This window comes from Polypterus senegalus, chromosome 9 (genome assembly GCF_016835505.1).
Source record: "Polypterus senegalus isolate Bchr_013 chromosome 9, ASM1683550v1, whole genome shotgun sequence".
Classification (NCBI taxonomy): domain Eukaryota; kingdom Metazoa; phylum Chordata; class Cladistia; order Polypteriformes; family Polypteridae; genus Polypterus; species Polypterus senegalus.
The window spans coordinates 167,994,204-168,021,297 of NC_053162.1; the positions used below are offsets into that span (position 1 = coordinate 167,994,204).

Here is a 27,094-nt window from a genome sequence, read left to right on the forward strand (position 1 = left end):
TTATTACCCCATCTGTACTAATATTACTTTGCTGGGCTGGTATTCTGTCTTGTTGTCTGAGGTCATAGATATAAAAGGCAAGGTGGCACATGAGGGCAATAGCAGGGATCTGGTGCATCTTGGTCAGGTGTACTTAAAAAAAAAGTGAATAAAGGGGAGAACAGGGTTACCTTAGGACCCCCACCATGACAAAGCACTCCATTATGCCATCTCTCTCACCCATGGAATGGATTGTTACAATATTAAGAATAAACACTGAAAATAACACATTACAAAAGATAGATAGATAGATAGATAGATAGATAGATAGATAGATAGATAAGAAAGGCACTATGTAATAGATAGATAGATAGATAGATAGATAGATAGATAGATAGATAGATAGATAGATAGATAGATAGATAGATAAGAAAGGCACTTTATATTAGATAGATAGATAGATAGATAGATAGATAGATAGATAGATAGATAGATAGATAGATAGATAGATAGATAGATAGATAGATAGATAGATAGAGAATTTGTTCCAATTAAAAGACGGCCTGCAGTGCCACCCCCTGACATCACAGCCACCAGTACATGAAGGGCTGCTGGGGTCTGTCACGGGTCACATTATTCACTTTCCCACATTTATGTATTTAATTAGCAGCAACTTGTAAGCCTTCATGATTTCTTCAGCACCAAGAAAGGAAAATGACAGAAACTGGCAGGAAATAGTAAACATTTACCCACAATTCACTGGGCAGTCATCGCTGCAGTGCAGGGGACCAGAAGCTCCTTGGCATTGCCCTTCTGTTGGACCTGCCCTTCCCACAGTGAGAAGACCCCCAAAATAACAGCATCTCAATTACGCAGCCATTGTGGTGTGGAGATTAAGAGTGAAGCCCAGAAGTTGTGGGTTTAAATCCAACTACTGATGCTGAGTGACCACAAGCAAGTCAATTCACCTGCCTGTGCTCCAAATTAGAAAACCAAAAGAGGATAGATAGATAGATAGATAGATAGATAGATAGATAGATAGATAGATAGATAGATAGATAGATAGATATAAAAGGCACTATATAATTGATAGAGGAGGATAGAGCAGGTACAACACCCAGACAGAGCACCAGTCCATCTCAGGGTGGACACACTCACACACACCAACTTAGCATCACTAATTCACCAAATTCAGAATCCTAGATTCAAATCCCTAGCCTCTGCACTGTCCATTTGGGGTGCTCCTCGTGTCCAAAGAAATCCCTTTGGGTTTCCTTCTACACCCCTAAAACACTTTAAACATGCCTGATGTGAATGTGTGTGTGTGTGTATGTGTGTGTGTGTGTGTGTGTGTGTGTGTGTGTGTGTGTGTGTGTGTGTGTGTGTGAGTGAGCCCAATACTGGACTGACGCCCCCTATAGACTGATTGCTGCCTTACATCCGTGGCTACTAGAAGACGTTTTAGCTCCCTGCAATCCGGATTATTGTAAGTGAGTTAAAAAATAAATGAACACACAAATGACTGGCCGTATTTCAATGGTGGCAGACGCCACATGTCTCGCAGCCCAAATCACTTGACAGCAGAATGTTAAATTTTACACAGTGACTTAAGACCAAGGTGGTATTGAGGTGGAAAACTGGAATCTCAAGAGAGACTTGTGGTGAGGGAACCATCTGCAAAGAATGCCATTACGCTTGCATACGGTAAAGGAGGATGTAATGACGAATAGTTACTTGCCCAAACAGGCTGTGGGAATGGAATTATGTGGTATATAAATGGAAGGAAGAGGCACAAAAAAGAGAAAATGCAAAACAGCTTTTTTTTTTAAAGAGAAAAAGATTAATATTGGCTGAGAATAAATTTTATTAAGCAACTTGCAAAGAAAGCAGTAACTATGTTAACATCAAGAGCTTTTTAAATACCAAAAAAAGAATGAAAGAAGTTAACTGAAAGAAAAGGGGATGAATATGATCTCTCCCAGAGAACAGAAGCCTTTATTTTTCGATAGCTTGATAAGAATGTATTTATAAATTCTGTCTCCATTGAAGTGCTGGAGACCTTGCAAGTGATGTTGAGGATGTTCAGCACAACAAATGGAAATATGTGCGTGGCCGTTATACCATAAGATGCCTGCTGATTAGACATAAGAATGTCTGCATTTTCTGTCCACACGACAATAAACTTGAACACGACTATTAATCTCTCGTTTGTCATTTTCAATTATGAACGCTAGGGTCCGCTGTAGTTGCTCTGAACGAGATCATCGCTGTGACCGCAGTAGGACCGCTGACTGGGGAGTGACGTCACATTCGAATTCACAGCAGAGGCACGAAGGTTCAAAAATGGAGTCCAATGGAAGTTTGAAAAAACGTGCTCAGATTGTGGAATCGTTTTTTTAATAAAATAAAGCGCGAATTAAGTCCCTTTGGCATTGTGTACAAAATTTTGACGTACTTTTTTGTTTTTCTCCAAGATGCGTTTAATAAGATTCTCCACATACACCACACCTAGCACCTAGCAGACTGAAGTTTCATGAAATTGGGTTAGTGGGGCACCATTACCCGACCGTGAAATCGTTAATGCTTATTTCGAAGAAGGCTCTCTTCTTAATGCCTTTCCTGCTGCAAATTGTAATACAAACTGACAAGAGACCCTTCCCAACCCCACCCACACTTTTTTTTTTAAATTTCTATTCTTAAATATTGAAACGAAGTACTTAACTCAACGCCACTTACAAACGTAGCCGTCAAGACGATGAAGTGAACGTGGAACCGGTTGTGTCTCGTCCTCAGTTCCCGAGACTCCAATTCGAGTCCACAACCGACCCGGATCAGTCCAGCCAGGGCAGACCACCGGTAATTTAAGTGACGAAATCGGGCTTTACGGTGCCTGGATCGATTTCAGTCCAGTCGCAGGCCAGCCATGGCAGAATCCCATGCACAGTCAGTGGCGAGTTGCGTTTCGCGCAGATGTTTCTCACTGAATCTACGACACCAGTGAGGCTGAGTACTGATTTGTCAGGCGTAGACCCCTCGGGACGCTACAAAGGAGAGGTGTTTATATATGTTGAATGAAACGACAAGCTTTCAAGGTCTCATCACTCTTAAAAATACAAACGAAAGCGGTTATTCCCATTGGGGAACAGTTCTTCGTTCTCAAAGAGTCATTTACAAGACGGTTCCTGAAAGAACCTTTATTAATTTTAAACCGAAGCACGTTCCTTAAATAACCATGACTAGATGATAAGAGATGTATGAAATACCACGAGACTTTTAAAAGACTTTCTCTGTCAACGATCACACACAGGCGAAGTTCAGGTCTCTTGATCTGTTCGTGGGTAGCCTGCTATACATTCAGGATTTCTGTGTTGTTCACATATGAGGAACCGTTTCAAAGCACAAAGAACCGATTTCATATGCAACGAATTCTCCCCAGAATGAAATGGTTCTTTGTGAACCGATGGCTCTACAAGAAACCACACAACCCAGTCAAGTGCCATTAAGGAACCGCTAAAGTGCTGATATGCACGCCAATGGTGCACGTATCGCAACTTACAGTTAAAAAAAAAATCACGATAAAACTACACTTTTCATATTTTATACGATATTATAAAAATAAAAAAAAAAACTTTAAGAAAAAAGTTAATCTAATGGCAAGGCAATAGGTATTCTGAAGAAGCTGGATCACCACATCTCATTCCTTAGCAGCCAAAAAGTGATATTTTCATATTCCCAGCCCCTCACGATGATTCACGATGAAAGGGTTAAATAAGAGACGCGCGCAGCCCCCGGTTTTCAAATCGGCTTTTTGGAACACAAAGTATTTTGGTTAAGCGCAGACACTGCTGGGACTACAGTGGGAGCGAAATTGGTTTTTCTCGTGCTGAGAGATAAAATAATAAGATAAAATACGTAGATAAACAAAAATCAGTAATTAGTCTAATATGGCCATTAGCATTTAATTGTATTTTAAACCTGTTATACTTTTTTTGGCACCAGGTATAGTTAACCCTTTCACTGATGGCTCTCACGTCAGATGTGCTCGTCTCGCAGTCCAACCGGCCAGTAATGCGCATCTGACAGAATAGAGCAAGACGCGTCTTACTGCTGCAACAGTGCATCGGCCTGGACTTTCTGGACTAAAGAGAGAACCGTTATTTATTTATATCAGTAACAGGCTCAGTAAATAACCATGGACAGCTATGAACGGATAACAGATTTTAAAAGACTCTTGTTACATATGATAACACAAGCTAAGTTCAGGTTTTCTTGATCTGTTGGTATTCTGCTAGGCAGCCTACTTTACATGGAACATTTTTGTTTTTGTCCACCTTTAAAGAACTTTTTCAAAGCCCCAAAACGCCAATTTCATGTGTTTAGAACCTTGCCCAGAATGAAATGGTTGTTTTGTCAAGCCAGGGTTCTATGACAAACCACACAACCCATTAAAGTGCCACCATTATTTATTGTACACTCAGCCACAACTTAACAAAACATGTCTTTAGGATGTGAGGGAAAACTGCTGTATAAGGGGACAAGTAAAAAATGGACAGTTTTCACAGAACTGGCTAAACGCAATTGAACCCAAATCTATGGAAACATAAGGAAATAGTGCTATCTATTGAAATAATTATGAGTGGGGCTGAAAGAATAAGCCGGACTAATTTGGAATTAAGTAGATTTTGAAAATAAATCAATGAATTAAACACACTGCAGATAGATAGATAGATAGACAGATAGATAGATAGATAGATAGATAGATAGATAGATAGATAGATAGATAGATAGATAGATATGAAAGGCACTATGTAATAGAAAGATAGACATGAAGGTTATTATATAATAGATAGATAGATAGATAGATAGATAGATAGATAGATAGATAGATAGATATGAAAGGCACTATGTAATAGACAGATAGATAGATAGATAGATAGATAGATAGATAGATAGATAGATATGAAAGGCACTATGTAATAGACAGATAGATAGATAGATAGATAGATAGATAGATAGATAGATAGATAGATAGATAGATAGATAGATAGATAGATAGATAGGGAATTTGTTCCAATTAAAAGGCGAGCAGCAGTGCCACCCGCTGACACCCCCCACCAGTGCACAAAGGGCTGCTAGGGTCTGATGCGTGTCACATTATTCACTTTCCCACATTTATATGTTTAATTTGCAGAAGCTTGTATGCCTTCATGACTTCTGAAATCAGCTTCCTGATTTCTTCAGCACCAAGAAAAGAAAATGACAGAAACTGGCAGGAAATATTATACATTTACCCACAATTCACTGGGCAGTCATTGCTGAAGTGCAGGGGACCAGAAGCTCCTTGGTATGACCCTTCTGCTGAATCCGCCTTTCCCACAGTGAGAAGACCCCGTAAATAACAACATCTAAATTAATCAGCCATTGTGGTGTAGAGATTAAGAGTGAAGCCCAGAGGTTGTGGGTTTAAATCCAACTACTGACACTGTGTGACGCCGAGCAAGTCACTTCACCTGCCTGTGCTCCGATTAGAAAAACAAAAGAAATGCAACTAATTGCAACTCAAATGTTGTAAGTCACCTTGAATAACGACATCGGCCTAACGAGGACACTATAATTACATATTCAGCTAATGTCTTAATTGAGATGGAGGGGATTTCGAGTTCAAGGCTTTAGCCCCACACTGGCCGCATATGTCATTTGGTACATTTAATAATCTCTGGAAAATTAGACCTTCCCCTAAAAAATATAGCATCTTCCATTTTCTGTCAATTATATAATGCCATTCATATCTATCTATTATAAATTCTTTAGTCCTGCACTTGGCTTTTTTATAGTTTTTAGATCCAGTAGAATTATCTCAGTTGCTAATGTCATATTTTATCTATCTGTCTATCTATATTCATATTTCAGGCACTCTTTATGCTATTTGGAATGTGGGGGAACTACAGAGACTGCCTGAAGAAATGTTTAGACCCCAGACTGGCTGTGTCTACATTGAGAATGAAACTCAAATTCAAGAAACTACAGTATATGAATAGGCACCATTGCTAATCACTGTGCCACACTGCCGCCCTTCACTTGATTTTGTGGTGGCTTTATACAAAAGAATTAAATAAATGATAACATAAATGACCTGTGAAGAACTTCCTAGAGGAGAAGCTTGCCCTGCAGGTAATAAATTGGTAATAAGACCCTCTGCAGTGACTGAGAAGCCACTGAGCTCCATGGGTCAGAGTTTAGTCTCCAGTGCCTCTGCAGTGCCTTACATGTGGCTGGAGAGGTTCTGAATTTCAAGTCCTCTTGGGTTCATTTTTATGGTATGGTCACCCGGTGGCGTCGTCCACAGATATGGAACAGTGCTGATCTGGGTAGGTGCCTATGGTTCACCATGTTGTTTGCTCATTTTCACTTAGATCTGCTTGTCACTACCTCAGTGTAGGCACCCGCTATCCTGATTTAGAGTCCATGGATGGTGCTTTCATGGCATATGCTCTGTCTCTTCACTGAACATGATTTAACTGCTACAGTAAACACTGTTGCTGTACATGTGTAACCCAAATGTTTATTCAAATAAATACTGTACATCCTGCACACCTTCTCTCAAGCTGGCTCCACACTCATGCCGGTGACTCTGGTTTACTCCTGGGGTTGCACGGTTTACAAATTTCAATGCAACAAAGCACCTTTGGAATGAGGTGGAATAGGAGATGTCCAGCAGGAATCATCATCATCATCATCAACAATTTACATTTTCCTACTACTGTAGGGTCCACGTTTCAGATTTGACAACAGCACTTTGAACAACTGAATGCATCTTCAAGGCTTAGGTTGATTATTTTCATGTCTCTCTTTATTGTGTCTTGCCATCATTGTTTGGGTCTCCTATGAGGCCACTGGCCTTCAATATCAAAGTGTTGGGCTACATTAGCAATAATGCCATGTGCTTCTTTTAGAAAATGGCCATACTACTGCAATCATCTTTCGTGCATTTCATCTGGGATGGGAGCAACACCCGTCAGTTGTCCAACTGTGTCATTGCAAATATGGTGGAGGTGAGATATTCCTATTGTCAAATGGAGCATATGCAACTCTATGACATGTAACTGACGCTCAGCTCTTTAAGTGCTTGTCCAGCACTCTGTTCAGGTGTATTGCTGTTGGATATTATTATAGATCTGAGGTGAGATGGCGTCCATCTGCTATTTTTAACATATATAAAATGATCTAGAGAGGAATATAAGTAACAAGCTAGTTAAGTTTGCAGATGATGCCAAAATAGATGGATTAGCAGATAATTTGGAATCCGTTATATCATCACAGAAGGACTTGGACAGCATACAGACTTGGGCAGATTTGTGGCAGATTAAATTTAATGTCAATAAATGTAAAGAATTATAGATAGGAAGTAAAAATGTGAGGTCTGAATACACAATGGGCGGTCAGAAAATCGAGAGTACACCTTATGAGAAGGATTTAGGAGTCATAGTGGACTCTAAGCTATCGACTTCCCAACAGTGTTCAGAAGCCATTAAGAAGGCTAACAGAATGTCAGGTTATATAGCGCCTTGATGTGTGGAGCGCAAGTCACAGGAGGTGACGCTCAAGCTTTATAACACACTGGTGAGGCCTCATCTGGAGTACTGGGTGCAGTTTTGGTCTCCAGGCTGCAAAAAGGACAAAGCAGTGCTAGAAAAGGTCCAGAGAAGAGCGACTGGGCTGATTGAGGAGCTACAGGGGATGAGTTATGAGGAAAGATGAAAAGAGCTGAGCCTTTAAAGAAGATTAAGAGGAGATGTGAGTGAAGAGTTTAAAATGATGAAGGGAATAAGTACAGTGGATCAAGACTGTGACTTTTAAATGAGTTCATCAAGGACACAGGGACAGAGTAGGAAACTTGTTAAGGGTAAATTTCACAGAAACATTAGGAAGTTTTTCTTTACACAAATAAAAATAGACACTTGGAATAAGAGAACAAGTAGTGTGGTAGACAGCAAGACATTAGGGACTTTCAAAACTCAACTTGATGTTTCTTTGGAAGAAATAAGTGGATAGGACTGGCGAGCTTTGTTGAGCTCAATGGCCTGTTCTCGTCTCGAGTGTTCTAATGTTCTAATCTGTTACAGAATATTCCAGTAACTTCTTTTCACTGAAAGCAGACTGCATTACACTGTTCACACTTCATTGCTGTTACTGCCATCAGTTTCCAGGTAGGAAGGTAGATACTGAAAGGTACTAGTCCTTATTGGGTCCTCATCCACTCTTAAAAATAAAAGGTGCCGGAGTGGTTCCTAAGACATGCAATATACATAAGGGAACCATTTTTGGTTCCCAAAAGACCCTTTGACAAGAAGGTTCCAGACAGAAACTTTATTTACTTAGACCCACATACAGTAAGTAACCATGAAGAGATGATAACGGATTTGTGAAACACCAATGGGTTGTGATTTTTAAAGGACCCTCTCTGCCTACAGCGACTCACAGGCTCAGGTCAGGTTTTCTTAATTTGTTGGTGTCCTGTTAGGTGGCCTACCACACATTCATGATTTCAGGTTTCTTCTACATTTTAGGAAGTGATTCAAGGCACAAAGAACCAACTTCATATGCAATGAACCCATCCTGGAATAAAATGGAGCTTTGTCAAAAAATGGAGCTATGAAAAACCACACAACCCAGCAAAGAACCATACAATGCCATACAAGAACCAGGATTTGTAAGAGAGAAGGTCCCCTCAGTAACAATAAATTTCGGGATATTGAAATCTTCATTAGAAGATATTCAGCTTGTGATTAAAGATCTTTAGGATCTGAGAGTAGAAAGTTTGTGGTCTTAATGGTGGTCCTCTTTATTATAAAGTTCATCAAGATCAGCAGTCAGTATCATGTTTGTGGCTGCACAGGTGGGGGGTCCTTCCTTTTGTGAGATAAACCTGAAAGTGCCAACTGTTGGTGTGACCTTGTTTTGTGTTGAAGTCCCATCACAATAAAATGTGTATTCATAGTTTTGGCTCATTTAACTTGTGAGAGTTTCATGTCTGAGCTTTCATAGTCTTCTGTTTTATGATGGACCAGCATCATGCTGCTCATTTCAGGATCCCCTCACTTGCAGGAGCCACATCCTGGTTTGAGGTTTGAAATCTGGTGTCATCCATTAGTATATTGGTTAAAAAAATAACCACCGCAGAATGAAATGGTTCTTTGTCAAGCAATGGCTCTGTGATGAACCACAGAACCCACTAAAACACCATATAGTGCCTTTCAAGAGTGTCACTAACTGGGATAGTACCAACTTGTGGACATGTTTGTATGTATTCTGTCTTTTTGATGTTAAGGCAAAGCCATACTGACTAAGATGATTACTCCATACCTGGACTTGACCTTGCAGTGCCCATACCAGTGGTTGTTGTGAGCATAATGTCATCAACATTGACTAGGGCCCATGGAACATCACACTGTGGGTCTTGTGTGACAGTATTAATGACCAAGATGAAGAGCAGTGTGTTGTAGAATCCATGTCTTGACTATTCTTGGATGTTCTGGACTAAAAGACAAGTCCTATGTGCTACTGGTTAGTTGGACCTACTGATATATTTATGCAGCATATATACAGTACAGGAACAGGTAAGAGATTTTCTGTTCATAAATGATCTGTTTTTGCAAGCCTCTCAGTTCCTGCAGGATAAGAATACTTCATCTTGGCTAATTAACTAATGGCCTTCCTCAAGAGGGAAATATTCATAACTCAGGTACTCGACAGCAGCAATGAAAATAAAACACGAGCAGCTATGAATAAAAGGGCAGACAGGACCCTTGCGGTGCTTCTGTCATATATTGAAATGATTAGCAGGACCTGAGAGTCATTTGGGTTGACAGCCCGTGTGGAGCTTGTAAGCTGCGCTCGGCTTCCTCTGAGGAGATCTCGTACAATATAATGGAACGGTCCAATATAATAACAGTCCAAAATCTTCTTCGCCTTTCAGGGCACCTGAGTGTTTAACGGCTTTTCATAACAATTGGCAATAAACCGGAATACGATGAGGAAGTCTAAGAGTGCACCACAGCTGCTGCTTTTCAAAGGCTCCAGCAGTGCAGATTTGCCAGAAAGCGAAAAGCGAAATCACTTACAGCAAAACCAATAAAAAATATCTGAAGCGCACACATCACAGAGGAAAAAAATAGATCTTTTTAATGTCGCTTTTTTTTTAACTCCAGCAAGGAGAACAATGGTGCATTCATACTGACAAAGTCACAGATCCAGCAATCTGACACTAACTGAGGAGAGTCGGGGAGGACAGCATGCGGTGCATTACTGGCGTCGGGCTAGCAGTGTCGGACCGGGCGGATGCGCCGAGCACGCGCTGTACTTCTGTGATATTTACCTGCGCACACTCAGCGTGCTTATGGAAAGGATTAGGGAGACGTGATATGAAACGCAACACGAGACCGAATACACTTATCATCCAGAATGCGGCTTTCGTAAGCTGCGCTGCCTTTTTTTAGAGTAAAGATTTGAGTAACGCAATTAGGGACACAGTCGACCCCAGGCTTACCATTGCTTTTAACATATGGGTGGAAAAGCGATCAAGCCGCCCCCAAACAACACCAACACACACACACACCAACCAACCAACCAAGAGAAGGTGCTGAGCAGATGTGTAGGAGCTGAAAATGGTCCCTGCAAAGCGCTCAGTCTAATGAGACAGCGCAGCGCTGTCACAAAGTGAGGCACCCGGGGGAGCGGCAATCAGTTAACAAGACAGAGAAGGATGCTCTAGGGAAAAAATATATATATATAAAAAAATAAATAAAACAGGCAGCAAAAGTGCCCATGCATTATTCGTGAAAGGAAAAGGTTTGATATCCAATAGTTTGTCTACGGAGGGCAAGTCCCCTCAGTCTCACTGGTCTGCTCCTGAAGAGAACTGTCCGAGTAGAGGAAGAGTGGAGATGCCGCCTAAGTAACGACGAATTTTCAGCACCTGTCCATCCGATTTTCTAACTCTCTGGTCTAATTGAGGGTGGTCCATCCATGCAGCACAGAGCTCATGGTGGAACTCATCCTTCTGTTGTCAAAACATTTGTATATTAGGGCTCACTCACATCACACCCACACTGTCACCCACTCCGCTAGTTTCTCTTTGATATCTGACTTAATCTGCTTGTTTTTGGTCATGTAGGAGTACATCCGGTGGAATCCCTGGAGAAATAACCAGCCACACATTGGGAGAATGTGCAAATTCTGCACGCAGGCATGGGGAGTTAGCCTGGATCAGAACTGGGAAAACAAAAACAGACTTGTCACCCGTTTTTAAATGATGTCCCCTCCTTCTTCAGTCCACATGCTGTCACCGGTCTCTTCGACTGTGTGTGTTTCATATTACACCAAATTCACCCTGATCTACAAAATCCATTTCAGCATTCCAACCATTTTCTGATCGCACTCAGTTCCAATTATGGGTTGTATGGATATGCTCATCATGACTCCCGCACTCACTTGTGAGGGGCAAATTTCAAGTCTTCTCTCTGTCTGAACAGCAGAGCTTTGGAATACAGAAGTAGTGTAGGAATACCTGTGGGGGCGGAAATCCACATGGATGCTGGAGATCTCACAGACACCGAACACTCTTCTTCTTCTTCTTGTTCTTTCGGCTGCTCCCATTAGGGGTTGCCACAGCGGATGATCTTCTTCCATATCTTTCTGTCCTCTGCATCTTGTTCTGTTACACCCATCACCTGCATGTCCTCTTTCACCACATCCATAAACCGTGGCTTAGGCCTTTCTCTTTAAATGGAACAAAACTTAAAGACTGAAGGGAGGCACTCGGGTGGAGCTGTGCTGCCCACACACAACAAAACCAGTCAGTGTGGTGTTCAGAGCCTCGTGAAAGTCCCCAGCTTTGGCCATGTAGCCACCCAAATCACCTTTATGTGCCTTCCAGTTCAGCCACTGTCCACATGTGTGTTCCTAAATCATCCCCTTGTTGCTGTTCACGCAGATTAGCTGGGGAAAAGGTTTAACGCCAGAAGGCTCACAATTGAAAACCTCTTCAGCAGCCAGTTCCCACCGCGTTCCCCAATGATTAAAGGGAAGGACATAAAACAGGAAAGTGGAAAACAACAGGCCCTAATTTGACTTAATAAGACTAATTAGCCTTCACTTTGGGGTTTAACAAGTTTTTCAGGATGAGAATTTCAATCCCCTGGATGAAAAAACAAATAATAAACTAGCTAATGAAATTCCATTGTAGCCGAGAAGCCAAGCATCAAGTTTTCTTTTTATTCAGCGTCAAAGAGACAATGATCACATTATTTGTAATTTTTTTGCCTGAGTAAATATGCCCCTTCTTTATCATTTGGTTCTGACAGAACAGTCATAACCATGAGAATAACTGTTCCTTTTTATGTTTGCATCATATAATGGTTATGTCAATATTAAATTATATAATAGGCGACATATGACTAATGTGTTTAGAGCTCACAATTGACATTCTTTCCCTAAGCAGACATTTTAGTCCCCATTCATTCAGTCTTTGCTGTAGTTGCTGCAGATTGTTCTCAAGACATCTCTAGGCACTGGCATTGTGCCTTGAAAATGGCGAGCTATATTTAATTGCTCTGATGCTTAAAAATAACAAAAAAGTGTATATTATGTACATGTTTAAAATTATTAGTACATACAAATTATACACAATAAACACTGTGTATATACTTACATATATATAGGGTGGTCTAGATCTAATTATGCAATTTTCATTACGCTATAACTTATTAAGTTTATCACATAGAAAATCACCCGAAAAATCCTGGACCATCTAGAAGTGTTCAAACTGACGCCATGAAGAATCGCCTTTGCACCAAACTGGAATCGTCCCCACATAAATCAAAGTCATGCAGACGATCTGGATCTGCATAATTAGATCTGGATTACCCTCTACATATACAGCATACCATATAGATATATATATATACACATATATATACACACACACACACATATATATATATATATATATATATATATATATATATATATATATATATATATATATATACTGTGGTCCCCGGCCGGGCTCAGGAGGAGGAGAGGAGGGCTTGTGCCTCCTCCAGACCGCGAGGGGGCGTCCGTCCTGGTTATATTGGGGGCCTCGGGTAAGGGGCTTGGAAGCCCAGCCCTGTAGGGACCCGTGGCCACCGCCAGGCAACGCCCCGATGCCGGTTCATCCCGTGTGGTCCTCGGCCGAGGCTGGAGCCCGGCCGGGACGCCTTGGAGGACCAGAGGAGGGCGTGTGCCTCCTCCAGACCAAGAAGGGGCGTCCGTCCTGGTTATGCAGGAGGCCTCGGGTAGGGGGCTTTGAAGCCCAGCCTTGTAGGGACCCGTGGCCACCGCCAGGCGGCGCCCCAGTGCCTATTTATCCCGGGAGCCCGGCACTTCTGCCACACAGGGGTGTGGCCAACGTTAAGTGCCGGGAAGCAGCTGGAGCCCATCCGGGTTCCCATAAAAGGGGCCGCCTCCCTCCAGTCATGGGTGGATGTCGGGAGGTAGCAGGACTGAACTGGAGAGAGAGGACGGGAGGCGGCCAGGAAGGCAAAAAGACTGTGGGCCCTGGACTTTGGGGAAATCGGTGCAGAGGCACTGGGGTGTGAGTGCACGTGACTTTGGACATTGTAAATATTGTATATAGTGTAAATAAACGGTGTGATGGGTGAAAACATGTTGTCCGTCTGTCTGTGCCGGGGCCAGCGTTCACAATATATATATATATATATATATATATTCTCATAAATACATACATATATAGCAAAATAGGTTGCCCAAGTGGCAGTGCTCCCACTGCCGGTGACAAAGGGCCAGTCTCGATAGTGGACAGTGGGGTGCCAAAGCAAGTTCAGGACACAGTTGACTGCTGTTACATGGCAGCAGGCAGTCTTTTTACCTAATATTCTTTTGCTCCCTAGTAGGATGGAAAAGTGCCCACCATTTACAGGCTTGGCTGGTGTTGTGTTCGATGATTAAGATCCAAGAATGCAGGGACACTTAAGGCCTCTAGAGGGAGTTTTGTTAGGATGACCACAGGAGCCTCCTTTGCTTTTTATATGACTTTGGGAGTGTTAGCTGGACTTACCTTGTAAGCTTTTCCAGATAGGGGCCTAAAAGACCTTCTTGACCATACACCAGTTCAATGTAGAGTCAGTAGAAGAGTGGATATGAGTTCAGCTGACAGAAGAAGGAGAGTTCTAAGGAGTAGACAGCAGGAGAAAGTGAAAGGTTTTATTCTACCTTCTCCTTTGTCTTTGTATTTTGATGCCAATACCTTTTACTGTCTTAAATAAAAATATTTTTGTTATAATAATCTCTTTTTTTCTTAATAGTTTTTTTTTATCTGGCATCCTTTGGGTTCAAAGATCTGTGATAACACTCCCTTTTGTCCATTAATCTTATATATAATCATCTAAGTGTGGAAATGTGTGTGTGTCTGTCTGTCCGGCCCGGAAGTGAGAGGTGGAGTTGGGGTAAGGGCTCTACCTCTGAGGAAACAGAAAACTCGCTTAGAAGCTAATACAGAAGTGAGGTGAACACGTCGGAAAATGAAACCTCCTAGGAGAGAGATGCCTAGAGTAGCTTGTTTCAATTACCTAACTTTACATTTCAATTTTTTTTCTGACAATGTCAATAGTTTCTAGGACCCTGGGCTTTTTACAGCACAGGCTTACACAGCTAGTATTATTTATTTATGTTTTGTCACACATATGAGTAGAGGACACCATCAGGGCTTCTCTAATAATCACTTTACTTGATATTCCACCCTGGACCATAGGATAACACTGCTTCTTACACATTTTCCGGTTTTGCCCTCAGGCCTGAGGACCATAGAAAGGAGCTCTGACATCACTTCTACATCTCGACCAGAAGTCCTGTCTCTGCCACACAAGGTGCCTTATAAGAACCACCATCAATAAAAACAGAGTCAGCCATCCTGGGCCTCGTGACTGAATAAAATGCATTTAATTACCGTAATTTCAAATATCTTTTTTTGGCTTACAATGTGTCATTAAATGGGGACCCACCTCTGTAATCCTAACATTTTTGACTTTTTTGTTTGTTTAATTACTATGTATTTCCCTCACAACTTCAAGAAACTGCCCCTTGAAGGCAACAGAGCCCAGGAAGCCCACATGACCACGCTGGACGGGAAGACTTTCAGAATGCCACCAGTGATTTAGAATGCAACTAGCCATACATTGTAGTGGCACTGAGCAATTATTTTGCTTTGTAGTTCTTTGTATTCAAGTTGGCAACACTGTTTCTGGTGTCACTCTGCATCACTCGCCCTGCTACGATCTGCATACACACATAAATTCATATATACAGTATATCTATACATACATACACACATATATTCATATATACAGTATATTTATATATACATACACACATACATATATTTATGTATACTAATAAAAGGCAAAGCCCTCACTGACTCATCACTAATTTTCCAACTTCTCGTGTAGGTAGAAGGCTGACCCCATCTTCACGAAATTTGGTAGGCGGCTTCCCTGCGCTAACCAAAACCGATGTACGTTACTCATTTCAGTGGTATGACGCCACTGTCGGCCGCCATATTGAATTTTCCAACGTCACTAATTCTCCAACTCCCCGTGTAGGTAGAAGGCTGAAATTTGGCAGGCTCATTCCTTACAACTTACTTACAAAAGTTAAGCAGGTTTCATTTCAAAATTCTACGCGTAACGGTCATAACGGTCAACAACCTCCGCCATGTTGAACTTTCTTATTTATGGCCCCATCTTCATGAAATTTGGTAGGCGGCTTCCCTGCACTAACCAAAACTGATGTACGTACTTATTTCCGTGGTATGACGCCACTGTCAGCCGCCATATTAAACTTTCCAATGTCACTAATTCTCCAACTTCCCGTGTAGGTAAAAGGCTGAAATTTGGTACTTATTTCGGTGGTATGATGCTACTGTCGGCCGCCATATTGAACTTTTCAACAGTCTTTGTTACTTATGGGCCCATCTTCAACAAATTTGGTACGCGGGTTCACAACGCTAACTGAATCCTACTTACGTACATATATACGTCCATAGCCTGCAGCTCGGCCACCATGTGAGGTGGCATTGGGTCCCCCATCCCAATGCCTCCCACGTTGTTGGCTGGCTGCCTATATAAGGCTGTCCGTCGCTCCAGTCTCTTCATTCCCTTCCTTGCTTCGCCACGGGATTCACGTCTCCCTGCTGATAACTACAGCCTTTTTATTTAATCCACGGCTTCTCAGCTATTTTATTGTTCATTTATTACGATTATAGTTATTGTGTAGGTATTTTAGACTTACTTTACATTTCTCAGGTACCCATTTCCTTTATCATTCCCACCGTACCCCCATTAACATGTCCATCGAGGTGATTACCATCGATCAAAGAACTGTCACTTACCGAGTGGTTTCCATGCCAGGAGATGCCGCCTGCCTTTCTCATTCTCTTTGGTACATATTGCACGGCCATATCAGGCTCACTCTTGATATCCGGAGGAACATTGTGTCTTATGTATTGAATGACTGGGACAGGTTCAAGGTGTGGACTGATGACGGTACAGGAGATAATTAGACTACACAGGAGCACTATAAGAGTGAAATGCTTAATTAAACCCTTCACCTATGGTTCTGCATGTGAGTTGATGGCTGCCGCTGAGTTGTTCGGTTGTTGCTTTCAAGTGTACCAAAATGGCCAAATATTTTACTCTTTTGACAACCACCAATGCCTCTTTAACATCTTAGATTGACAGCTGACGATTTGAGTAGTGGACACTTTGATGTTTATGAATGTTTAAACTCTCAAAAGCTGGATGTGAAGTTATCGATGAAGCCAGTTGTATACTTACAATGCTTGACAAATGCTGAATGTCTCTTCAACACAAGTCCTACAAATACTGTCGTAATTGAAACAAACCATGAAACTCAAACTGATTATGACAGCAGCAATCCAAGGTTGAGATCTGGTGACTGTGGGGGCCATTTTAGTACAGTGAACTCATTGTCATGTTCAAGAAACCAATTTGAAATGATTCGGGCTTTGTGACATGGTGCATTATCCTGCTGGAAGTAGCCCTCAGAGGATGGGTACATGGTGGTCATGAAGGGATGGACATGGTCAGAAACAATGCTCAGGTAGCCCGTGGCATTTAAACGATGCCCAATTGGCACTAAGGGGCCTAAAGTGTGCCAAGAAAACATCCCCCACACCATTACACCACCATCACCAGCCTGCACAGTGGTAACAAGGCATGATGGATCCATGTTCTCATTCTGTTTACGCCAAATTCTGACTCTACCATTTGAATGTCTCAACAGAAATCGAGACTCATCAGAGCAGGCAACATTTTTGCAGTCTTCAACTGTCCAATTTTGGTGAGCTCATGCAAATTGTAGCCTCTTTTTCCTATTTGTAGTAGAGATGAGTGGTACCCGGTGGGGTCTTCTGCTGTTGTAGCCCATCCGCCTCAAGGTTGTGCGTGTTGTGGCTTCACAAATGCTTTGCTGCATACCTCGGTTGTAACGAGTGGTTATTTCAGTCAAAGTTGCTCTTCTATCAGCTTGAATCAGTCGGCCCATTCTCCTCTGACCTCTAGCATCAACAAGGCATTTTCGCCCACAGGACTGCCGCATACTGGATGTTTTTCCCTTTTCACACCATTCTTTGTAAACCCTAGAAATGGTTGTGCGTGAAAATCCCAGTAACTGAGCAGATTGTGAAATACTCAGACCAGCCCGTCTGGCACCAACAACCATGCCACGCTCAAAATTGCTTAAATCACCTTTCTTTCCCATTCTGACATTCAGTTTGGAGTTCAGGAGATTGTCTTGACCAGGACCACACCCCTAAATGCATTGAAGCAACTGCCATGTGATTGGTTGATTAGATAATTGCATTAATGAGACATTGAACAGGTGTTCCTAATAATCCTTTAGGTGAGTGTATATATACACACACACACATATATTTATATATCTATACATACATACACACTGTGGAGGATGGCCGGCCGTTTATCCCGGCCAATACCCCCAAGCCCCCAGGTGGAGCCCTCCTTTCAGCATGGAGGTCCCCAGAAGACCAGCATGGCACCATGGACAATGTGGTTTTTATGCACAGCCCTGCTGGAAGCCATGGGGGCCACAAGAGGGAGCTGCAGGGAGGACCAAGGACTTCTTCGTGCCCTATGACCCAGACGTTCGTCATAGGAAGAGTGACGGACTTCCGGGTTGAAGAAAAGAACTTTTACCTGACCCGGAAGTGATTGAGAATCACATGGACTGAGGATAGGGAACACTTCTGGGTCAGAGAATATAAAAGGACTGTGGGAGCTCCCAGACAGCGAGCTGAGTTAGGAGGCAGGGTGGCTAAGCGTCTGGGAGTGGAGGATTGGTTATTGAATTATTGTATTGTTTATTGAGAATTGTGGAGAGGAGCGTGCTTTGTGCACATTATTATTATAATAAATAATAATTGGACTTTTAATCTGGTGTGTGACGTGTGGTCTGAGGGTACAAGGGTGCGAGGAAACCCTAAAACTGTCACAACACATATGTTCATATATAGAGTAAATATATATATTATATATACATACATAAACACACGCATAAACTGTCACACAAACACAACACGCACTCACACACAAACACCATCACCAGCTCTGTGTGCATATAGTGTTTAATTGCCTCCTTTGTCTGTACATAAACATAAATAAAGTACGCAAGGACGTTGACAGAAGGTGAGGGGCAGCATATTTAAGACTGACACCATACATCTTTACACAAAGGGTTGTCCAATTCCAGAACAAGCTACCGAATTATGGACTAGAATTGGAAACCCTGACAATTTTTTAAAAGTATCTGGATGAGAGATCAGGGTGATACAGCTCTCAGCTAACTGGATGAGCTTACTAAACTAAAATGTCCCCTCTTGTTTATTAAACATTTCATTTCTTGAATTTATTTTCCAGCAGTACTGTGAATACTAACAATGATATAAACTGGGGACCTCATGCCAAGCATCTCCATGTCAGGTTGTTCAAACCTCACACCAGAATAAACATGACTGGTAAAGAAAGGCACTCAGTGTCAGGTATTGTCACAAATCGTGTACAAACACTTTGATTCATTGGTCCATGGTTAAGGATGTTACCATGTGACCCACGTGGCTGGGGTCGTCTTTGTATAGCAGATGCAGATATTCTGATAGTTTGTGTCGCCACCTGCTGTCCCACCCATTGTATTGTTTTCCTGGGCTTTCCAGATCCTCCTTAATTTGTATGACAGCCTTCCCAGAATCTTTATTGCTGGCACCCTCCCCTTGTCATATCCAAGTGCCAGGAGGCCTCAGGGCCCTGTCAAACGTACTCAGCTGAATGTTTGACTGATTAACAACATCACTGAGGCATTATTTGTGTGCTGTAGCAACAGAGCAAACATCTCAACCTGTCTGGGTGTCCTCTCGCTATGGGAAGCCCACTGTGTGTCCCTCTAGTGGTCATGTTGAAAATAAAAGAAGTTCTACCTCTGATCTTTTAACCTAACCTGCCCACATAGACTAGGTTGTTGATTCTGGGTGTAACATTTTCTTTTTCTTTGACACAGAATGGATCTCCAGCTTCCTGTCCTGTTTTAATTCCAGTATACAGTTGTAGGTATATACAGGTACAACATATCCAACCATCAGTCCATCCATCCTTTTCCAACTTGTTTATCAAGTTCATGGAGTCTTGGAGCCAAAGTAGATGATACCAAAAGTCATCAAATCTAGACATGCCCATCAACCCAGTGTTCACAGTTTGGACATGTGAGAGACAACCCAGGCTGACACAACCCTCATGGCAGAAAGTGACCAGATGGACATTTGAACCCAGGTCATTGTGCCACCAATGCAAGTGACATTCCCCCAGATGACAAATAAAGTATCACCTTTCTATCTACATACACTGAATGGCATTATATAAGCTTGGTGAGGATGCATTGCTTATGCACACAAGCTGCCAACCGCAACCCCAATATACCCAGGCTGTGTGTGAAGAGCACAGATGAAGTGATCTGGCTGGGGACCACATAAGGAAGGGGGGGGGGGTTAACATGAAAGGAAGACAGTGGTTTGGATCACAGCCATCATGAAGAAGCAGTGGCTCAAGCTGCAATTTTAAATGACAGCCTTCTCATTTCAAGCCTTCTACACCCTCAGTCTCTTTGAAGCAGATTCAGACAGATAAGGTGTCTTGGCTCGGAGATCCATTACAAGTTTGAGCTTGAGCGTGGGATTCATCTGGTAACCATTTGTAGGCTTCTTTTAAATGAGTCCCAAGTCTTTTCGTTTTCGAGAATCTTAATTACGCTCAAAGGGGCAATTTTCAGTGCTGGAAAATAAAAATGTCGAGTCCTTGAATGGGACTGCTGTTCCAACAACAAGAGGTCTGCAACCGCTCAACCAAAAGACTGAAGCACAAGTTCAAATATAGCTAATGTCACATGTATAGGGGACAGAGGTATGGCTAAAAGAGAGGTGATGTGAGCCTTATTCAGCAGGTGATGACCTCCTAGTAATCACCATCCAAAAGTAAGGTGCCAAAGCGGTCCTTCCGAGCGACACCATAGGGGAACCATTTTGGGCTCCCATGAGAACCGTCCTCATGAAGGTTCCAGAATGAATCTTTACTGATTTCAGTCTGTAACAGGTTCCATAAATAACCAAGAGGAGACGATAACAGATTGGTGATTTACCGATTGGTTCATGGTCTTCAGGGCCGTCTTAATGCATGCCGGGGGCCTCATGCTGATCTATGTATGTTGTGACTTGCTGAGTGCTTGTTTATTTAGGGGCTCCAGTGCACTGCTTTGCCTGGGGCCCTATAATGCTGTTAAGATGTCCCTGGTGGTCTTATAAAAAGCCTGAACTATGGTTAGGTTTTCTTGATCTCTTCCTATCCTACTGGGTAGCCTTTCATGCACTAAAGATTTCTGCAAGGTACCCACTCTCTTTTGGTAGAACATTATAGCCAATGATATCCAATGTGTCATTTTCTGGGGGTCTGTTCATGACAATTAAGTCCTGTCTTGGAGCCACACACACTGGAAGGACGATTCTGGAGTAAGTGCTGCCTCTGAGGCTACATTCCCTGGTGGTCTTATCATTTTCATGTCTGCCGTTGTCCAATATCTCAAGAACTGACTTTTTTTCCTGCTAATCTTGTCCTGTGCATGAGTGTCCAGTTCTCCAGGGAGCATAGTCACTCTTTAATTTAAATGTTTCTTTGCTTACCCATGAGGTCTCTGGTCCCATGGTGTGCTAGAATTGTCCGTCCTTATGACGTGACCCATGTCTTCAGGATTAGGGCCTCAGTGCTGCTGACTGGGTCTGCTCTGTCAAGGACTTGCAAGTTTGCTACCCTGTCCTCTCATTTGACGCCCATGATTGATCTCAGGGACCTCACGGGTACATGTTGGTGACACAAGAAGACTGGTTACTAGAAACTGCTTTGTACACTTTGATCTTTATAGCAAGTCTGATGGTTTTGTTGTTCATAAGACGTGTGAAACAGGTGACCAAGTCACTGACTGGCTTTGCTGATCCCCAATTCTATTTCTTTGTCAATTGAGCCATCTTTCAAGACGAGACTTCCAAGGTATTTAAGGAGGAGCCACACAACCCAGAAAAGTGCCATTAAAGAACCATTAATCTCAAGATCGAAAGATGGCACTTCAGTACAACTAGCCCTCAAGCTTTGCAGTATGGAAGGTAACCCACCTTTGAAAGTGACGGCAATGGTGGAGGGCTGCGAATTTGACAACCTATTGTCAGCCACTTCTAAACAAGGATTTCCTTGTAAGGGTCAACCTTTGAACAAAACGGAGAACAAAGCAGACTTGACATCCACTGATAAATGTTTGGATGCAATCCCCATTGTGTTTAACGGCAATGCCCATCTGCCTCCTTTAATACAACTCCATTAGACGCAAAATCGGTCCACTGGGTGTAGCAACATTCCTTCACTCGCTGAAAGAGGCACTTTTGCCATATATTTTTTTTTTAAGTAAATACTCAAAATCACAATGCACGCACATATTTAATCGCCATATCTGGAAAGAGAGAGACAGCCTGACTGATCTTTAATGGCACGCCTGGTTGCTAAGCAAAATCAGACTGGCATTTTCGCCTGATCTTCACACTGGTTTTTTTTTTTTTCTTTTTCTTTTTAATATCTACTATTCAACTCGATTTTTTTTTTCAGATATGCCAAAAATATATACAGATTGGAAGATGAAAGAGCCGCACGCTAATTGAAAAGCTAATAATAAACAGCTGCATGCGTATTTGTGCGCTTTTGTACCAACGCAAGACCCACAGCACATCAATTCAGAGGCAAAGCGGCAGCTCTCGTGAAACAAAAAGCGAACCTCGATGTATTGTTCTTGGAGCCGCGGTCTGCGCCTTTACAAAGTGAGCGCGAGGAGCGTTTCGAGCCAATCGGGGCTGATTGTCAGTTAATATCAATGTGCGCGACGATTTAAACAATAATAATAAAAAAAATAATAATAATAAAAAAATAAATAAAATGTAATCAGCTGCATTCTGAGATAAGGCGGCATTGACGGGTTCCCGAGCAAGAGCTTTAAAAATGTAAGATGTGTGGAATTTATAATTAGGGGTGATGGAACGGGTCCTGTGCGATGAGCTCATCCCCTCGGAGTAAGAAAATCATTCATTCCGATGACAGTGTCCTTTCGGGGAAGGTTTAAGTGTTTCAGTTGCCCTGCACTGCTCTTCATGCTTTCTTTCTTTCTTTCTTTTTTGTAACAGTGATTGCTTGTGCTATGAACTGGGCGACTAAAGAGCTGCCAGGTTAAAAAAAAGCGCAGCAGCCACACAAAGCATACACGCCTGATGACTTTTTGGAGCTCGTGCCAGGTATCTTTCAATACAATGTTTAGCGTATACTGGTACTAAACACCAGCTCTTCCTCGAGCACGCACACGATGATAATACATAAAATCCATCTTTAGTTGGGACAGACTTAAAAATCTGTTAAGTGAGAGGAAGCAATCATACGACGCATCCACCAGTGTGTTCATTTGACTTGGCCGTCCACAGCCAAACGCCCAATTGTTGCGCAACGCCAAGGCTTTGTGAGAGTGTCAATGTTCATAAGGGCGTTGATTGCATTGTCTGTTGATATTACAGAAGGCTTTCTTTAGTGATTCGCTCGTTTTCTAACCCGCGTAATCAGATCTGAATCCCGGGGAGGCAATGCCCATCTGAACAGCACTGAGCTTAAGCCGCACTTTTGTTTATTATACTGTTAGCCTATTTTGATGACGTTAACTAATGTGTCTCCCTACAAAAGGCGCTATACACCGGGATTGACTAAGAAGACAGCGTGTTAAATACGGCATTCTATAAATATTTTCAGTCGTGCTCTCTTAAAATATGCTGGCTATATAGTAGTGGCAGCTCAAGAACCATCACTAGAAATCCTGAGCAGGGGTTTTGCCTTGTGAAATTGGCTCTGTGGGCTTTGAAAAAGTTCCTAATATGTGGACAGGACAGAAATACCGAATGAGAAGGCTATACAGTCAGATTAGGAAGATCTGAATTTAGCATGTGTTATTTATACGAGTCCGTTTTAAAACGAGGAGTCAATTGATATTTCACAGATCTGCAATTTACGGAACCTGTTAAGGATCTAAAAGAAAGTTTTTTTTCCTAGAACTATCAAGTGGATGGTTCTATTGCGAACCAATAATGGTTACCTTGTGGCATTCTGAAGTACTACTTTAATTTAAAGAGCATAATAATCCATCCATCCATTATCCAACCCCCTATATCCTAACTACAGGGTCACAGGGTTCTGCTGGAGTCAATCCCAGCCAACACAAGGTGTTGGGCAGAAAACAAACCCCGGGCAGGGCGCCAGCCCACCGCAGGGCACAAACACACACACCAAGCACACACTATTATAGGATAATTTAGGATCGCCATTGCACCTAACCTGCATGTGTTTGGACTGTGCGAGGAAACCGGAGCACCCGGTGGAAACCCACGCAGACACGGGGAGATTGCAAACTCCACGCAGGAAGGACCCGGGAAGCGAACCCAGGTCTCCTTACTGCGCCACCGTGCCGTTCGAGCATAATGATAATAATAATAATAATAATAATAATAATAATAATAATAATAATAATAATAATAATAATTATCTGCGGTGGGTTGGCACCCTGCCCTGGATTGGTTCCTGCCTTGTGCCCTGTGTTGGCTGGGATTGGCTCTGGCAGACCCCCGTGACCCTGTATTCGGATTCAGCGGGTTAGAAAATGGATGGATGGATAATAATAATAATAATAATAATAATAATAATAATAATAATAATAATTTATTATTATTATTATTATTATTATTATTATTGTCATATTCTAATAAAGGCGCCATCCATTATTCTACCTCATTCTAACCCTAGGCCCAATGGGAATGGACCCGGTTATTATGTTGTATTACGGCATGAGCTCAAATGGACCAATAATAATAATATTTGTTGTAGGGTTCAGTTATGCAGATCAGACGGCGGCACGAAACCTCGTGTCTAACTCTAAGGGTGTCCTCATCCAAATATACCCGGGCACTTATCCTGGTAGCGAATAAACACTATGGTTATGCGTATTAAAAGAGAAAGCGAGGCACTGCCACGAATCGGTGAAACACCTTCAAATGAATTGTAATAATGGCTGAACTGATACCATTTATTAGACACAAAGCGTAATGTAAAAATTAATATATGGGGAGGGGGGGTTGTAATATGCAAGATATGGAATACAAACATTAGGCAGTTAAGAAAGATTCTCGAAAAACTGGCTTAATGTTTTTCTTTCCAAATAGCAGTATAGTGATAAAGAAATAAAATAAATAGAAACCTTTCCAACCCTTTTTTTACACACTCACACACACGCGCGCGCACACACACACACACACACACACAAGCACACAGACGCGCGCACGCGTGCGCTCACATGCATAAACACAAAGTAAATTAATGACTGGAGTCCGCTCCGGGCGCACACACATCCGAGCGGGACTAAAAGTGACGAATAGAAAGCAGGAGAATTTCATGAAGACACACAGACAGATAGAGAGAGCGAGCGAGAGAAAGAGAGAGAGATTAGCAGTGAGCAAAACGAACAGAGAGCAATGAAATGTGAGATTAAAAAAAAAAGAAAAGACACACGAGGCTCGAGCCACAACCACTCCTCCCATACCCCGGGCACGCTGCGTTCTACTCCTTAGCCTCCGGTGCGCTCTGCCACGTCATTTGCGGTAAGGAGAAGGAGTCGTTTCTCCGTTATACTAATTGCTCAGAACGTGTAGCTCCCGATGCTGAATCGCGTTTAGGTTGCTTAAGGTTGTGTGCACATATGCTTCCAATTTAGAGCAGGAAGGCTGCTGGAAACAAAGCTCCTTTTTCTCGTAATGAACTGAACTTCCAGAACAAAAAAGTGTAGTACTCTGTCACACAAACACTTTGAGCGTACCACCCTAAGACACACTCACACATTCACCGAGTGGAACACTTCTTTGGTAAACAATAACAGACAAAAGCAACTCCAATCTCTTTCAGCTGCATCCAGTTAACCATCGTACTGTCATTTTTTAAAAACGCTTTAAGGTTAAAAAAAAAAAAAAATGCTGTATGTTAATAAAGGAGTAGAATGTAACCCTTTGTCTTCCCGGAAGGCACAAAGAAAACTGTAAGCTTATTTTCATACCATTTGCTCCACACCAGACGGCAGTGAATACTAATAATACGACCCCAGTGTATAAACTACCAGTTGTTTCTATACAAATCCAGGGTAACCGTCTCCATTTATTTTTGGTTGTAAACTCAATCCCTTAAGTGTGCATTGTTTTGATTTGGAAACTTTTAAAACTGGGGAGACATTCTAAATTATACCGACCAACTACGCAAAATCAGGCGTTGAAAGAGCCTGCATATTTTTCAGAGTCATATTAAAATACCTTTACCTTTTAAAAGAAAATAACCCCATTTCTAGTAAATTAAAAGAAACAGTTGCTTAAAGGCATCTCACAACACTAACACCCCTCGTCTCTAGCCGTTTATGAAAGGTATGCCTCTAATGAAGCTTTCGAGATTTCACCCTCATTGTTACTCACCTAAGGTCATTAGTCGGAAGGTGGCACCGGCGACAGTCCCCAAATCCATTATAAATCCCTTTAAAGTGAGAGGATCACCGATCGCTTCCCCGCTGTCACATGAATCGCTTCAGCAGACCTGCACAGTCTAGGAATGTCTCTTTCTCGTCTTCGTCTAGTTGCACGTATGGGCAGCACATCTTAAAAGGCTTCCTCTATAGTGCAAGAATGCACAGGCAACCAGAGAGGTCCCGCAAGTGTCAGCCCCCTCGGTCCCCTCCCTCTCCCAAAATACCTCCTCCAACTAAGTTGCTTTCATTATTTCTTGGACCTTCGGTGCATCTCTACCTCCTAATGGTTGCACTATTCACATCTCTCTCTCTCTCCTTCCTCTGTCTCTTTTCAAGAGAAGAGATCGGGGGCTACAGCGACATCTACTGGCAAGCTAAGCGGCGTTTCGCTTAGCTTAGCCGTGATATAAGAAAGAACCTGCCGATTGAAAAGAACACATTGCGTCAAGGCATTTTTAAAAATTCAATTTGTTTGTAAGGATTTATGGTGGGTGTATAATGCTAACAGAGTTAATATTAGATCTCAGTAACGCGCGAAGACCTGTCGTCTTGTGAGATTTATAGCGAGGTCCTAATAGTTTCCGAAAGGGTTTTGTAGACGCAAGTATATTTTTACTGAGCCGAATTTAGCCTATTGATATGAGTGACACGTGCAATAAACAACAGTAAACAGTGAACGGTATTCGTCATGCTTTTTGTTAATCTTCTAAGCCATAAAAATGCCTCTATAAATCAAAAGTCATTTCTGCTCTGATAAAGGAACTCTGATTAGCAGTAAAGTAACTAAAAAAGCTGAATCGTGAAATGGCAATATAACATTATGACAAATGCGACACGGGAGACTGTTTAC

The 27,094-nt window shown here is 42.1% G+C and overlaps 1 protein-coding gene across 1 annotated transcript in view; it reads right to left on the minus strand.

Moving 5' to 3' along the window:
- Positions 1–26,548, minus strand: part of LOC120535949 (CXADR-like membrane protein) — a 161,820-nt gene extending 135,272 nt beyond the window's left edge. Inside the window, exon 1 of the mRNA XM_039764171.1 lies at positions 26,195–26,548. Within this exon, the coding sequence (XP_039620105.1) occupies positions 26,195–26,243 (49 nt within the window). The 5' untranslated portion in view covers positions 26,244–26,548. The remainder of the gene's footprint in view (positions 1–26,194) is intronic.
- Positions 26,549–27,094: the final 546 nt, after the last annotated feature.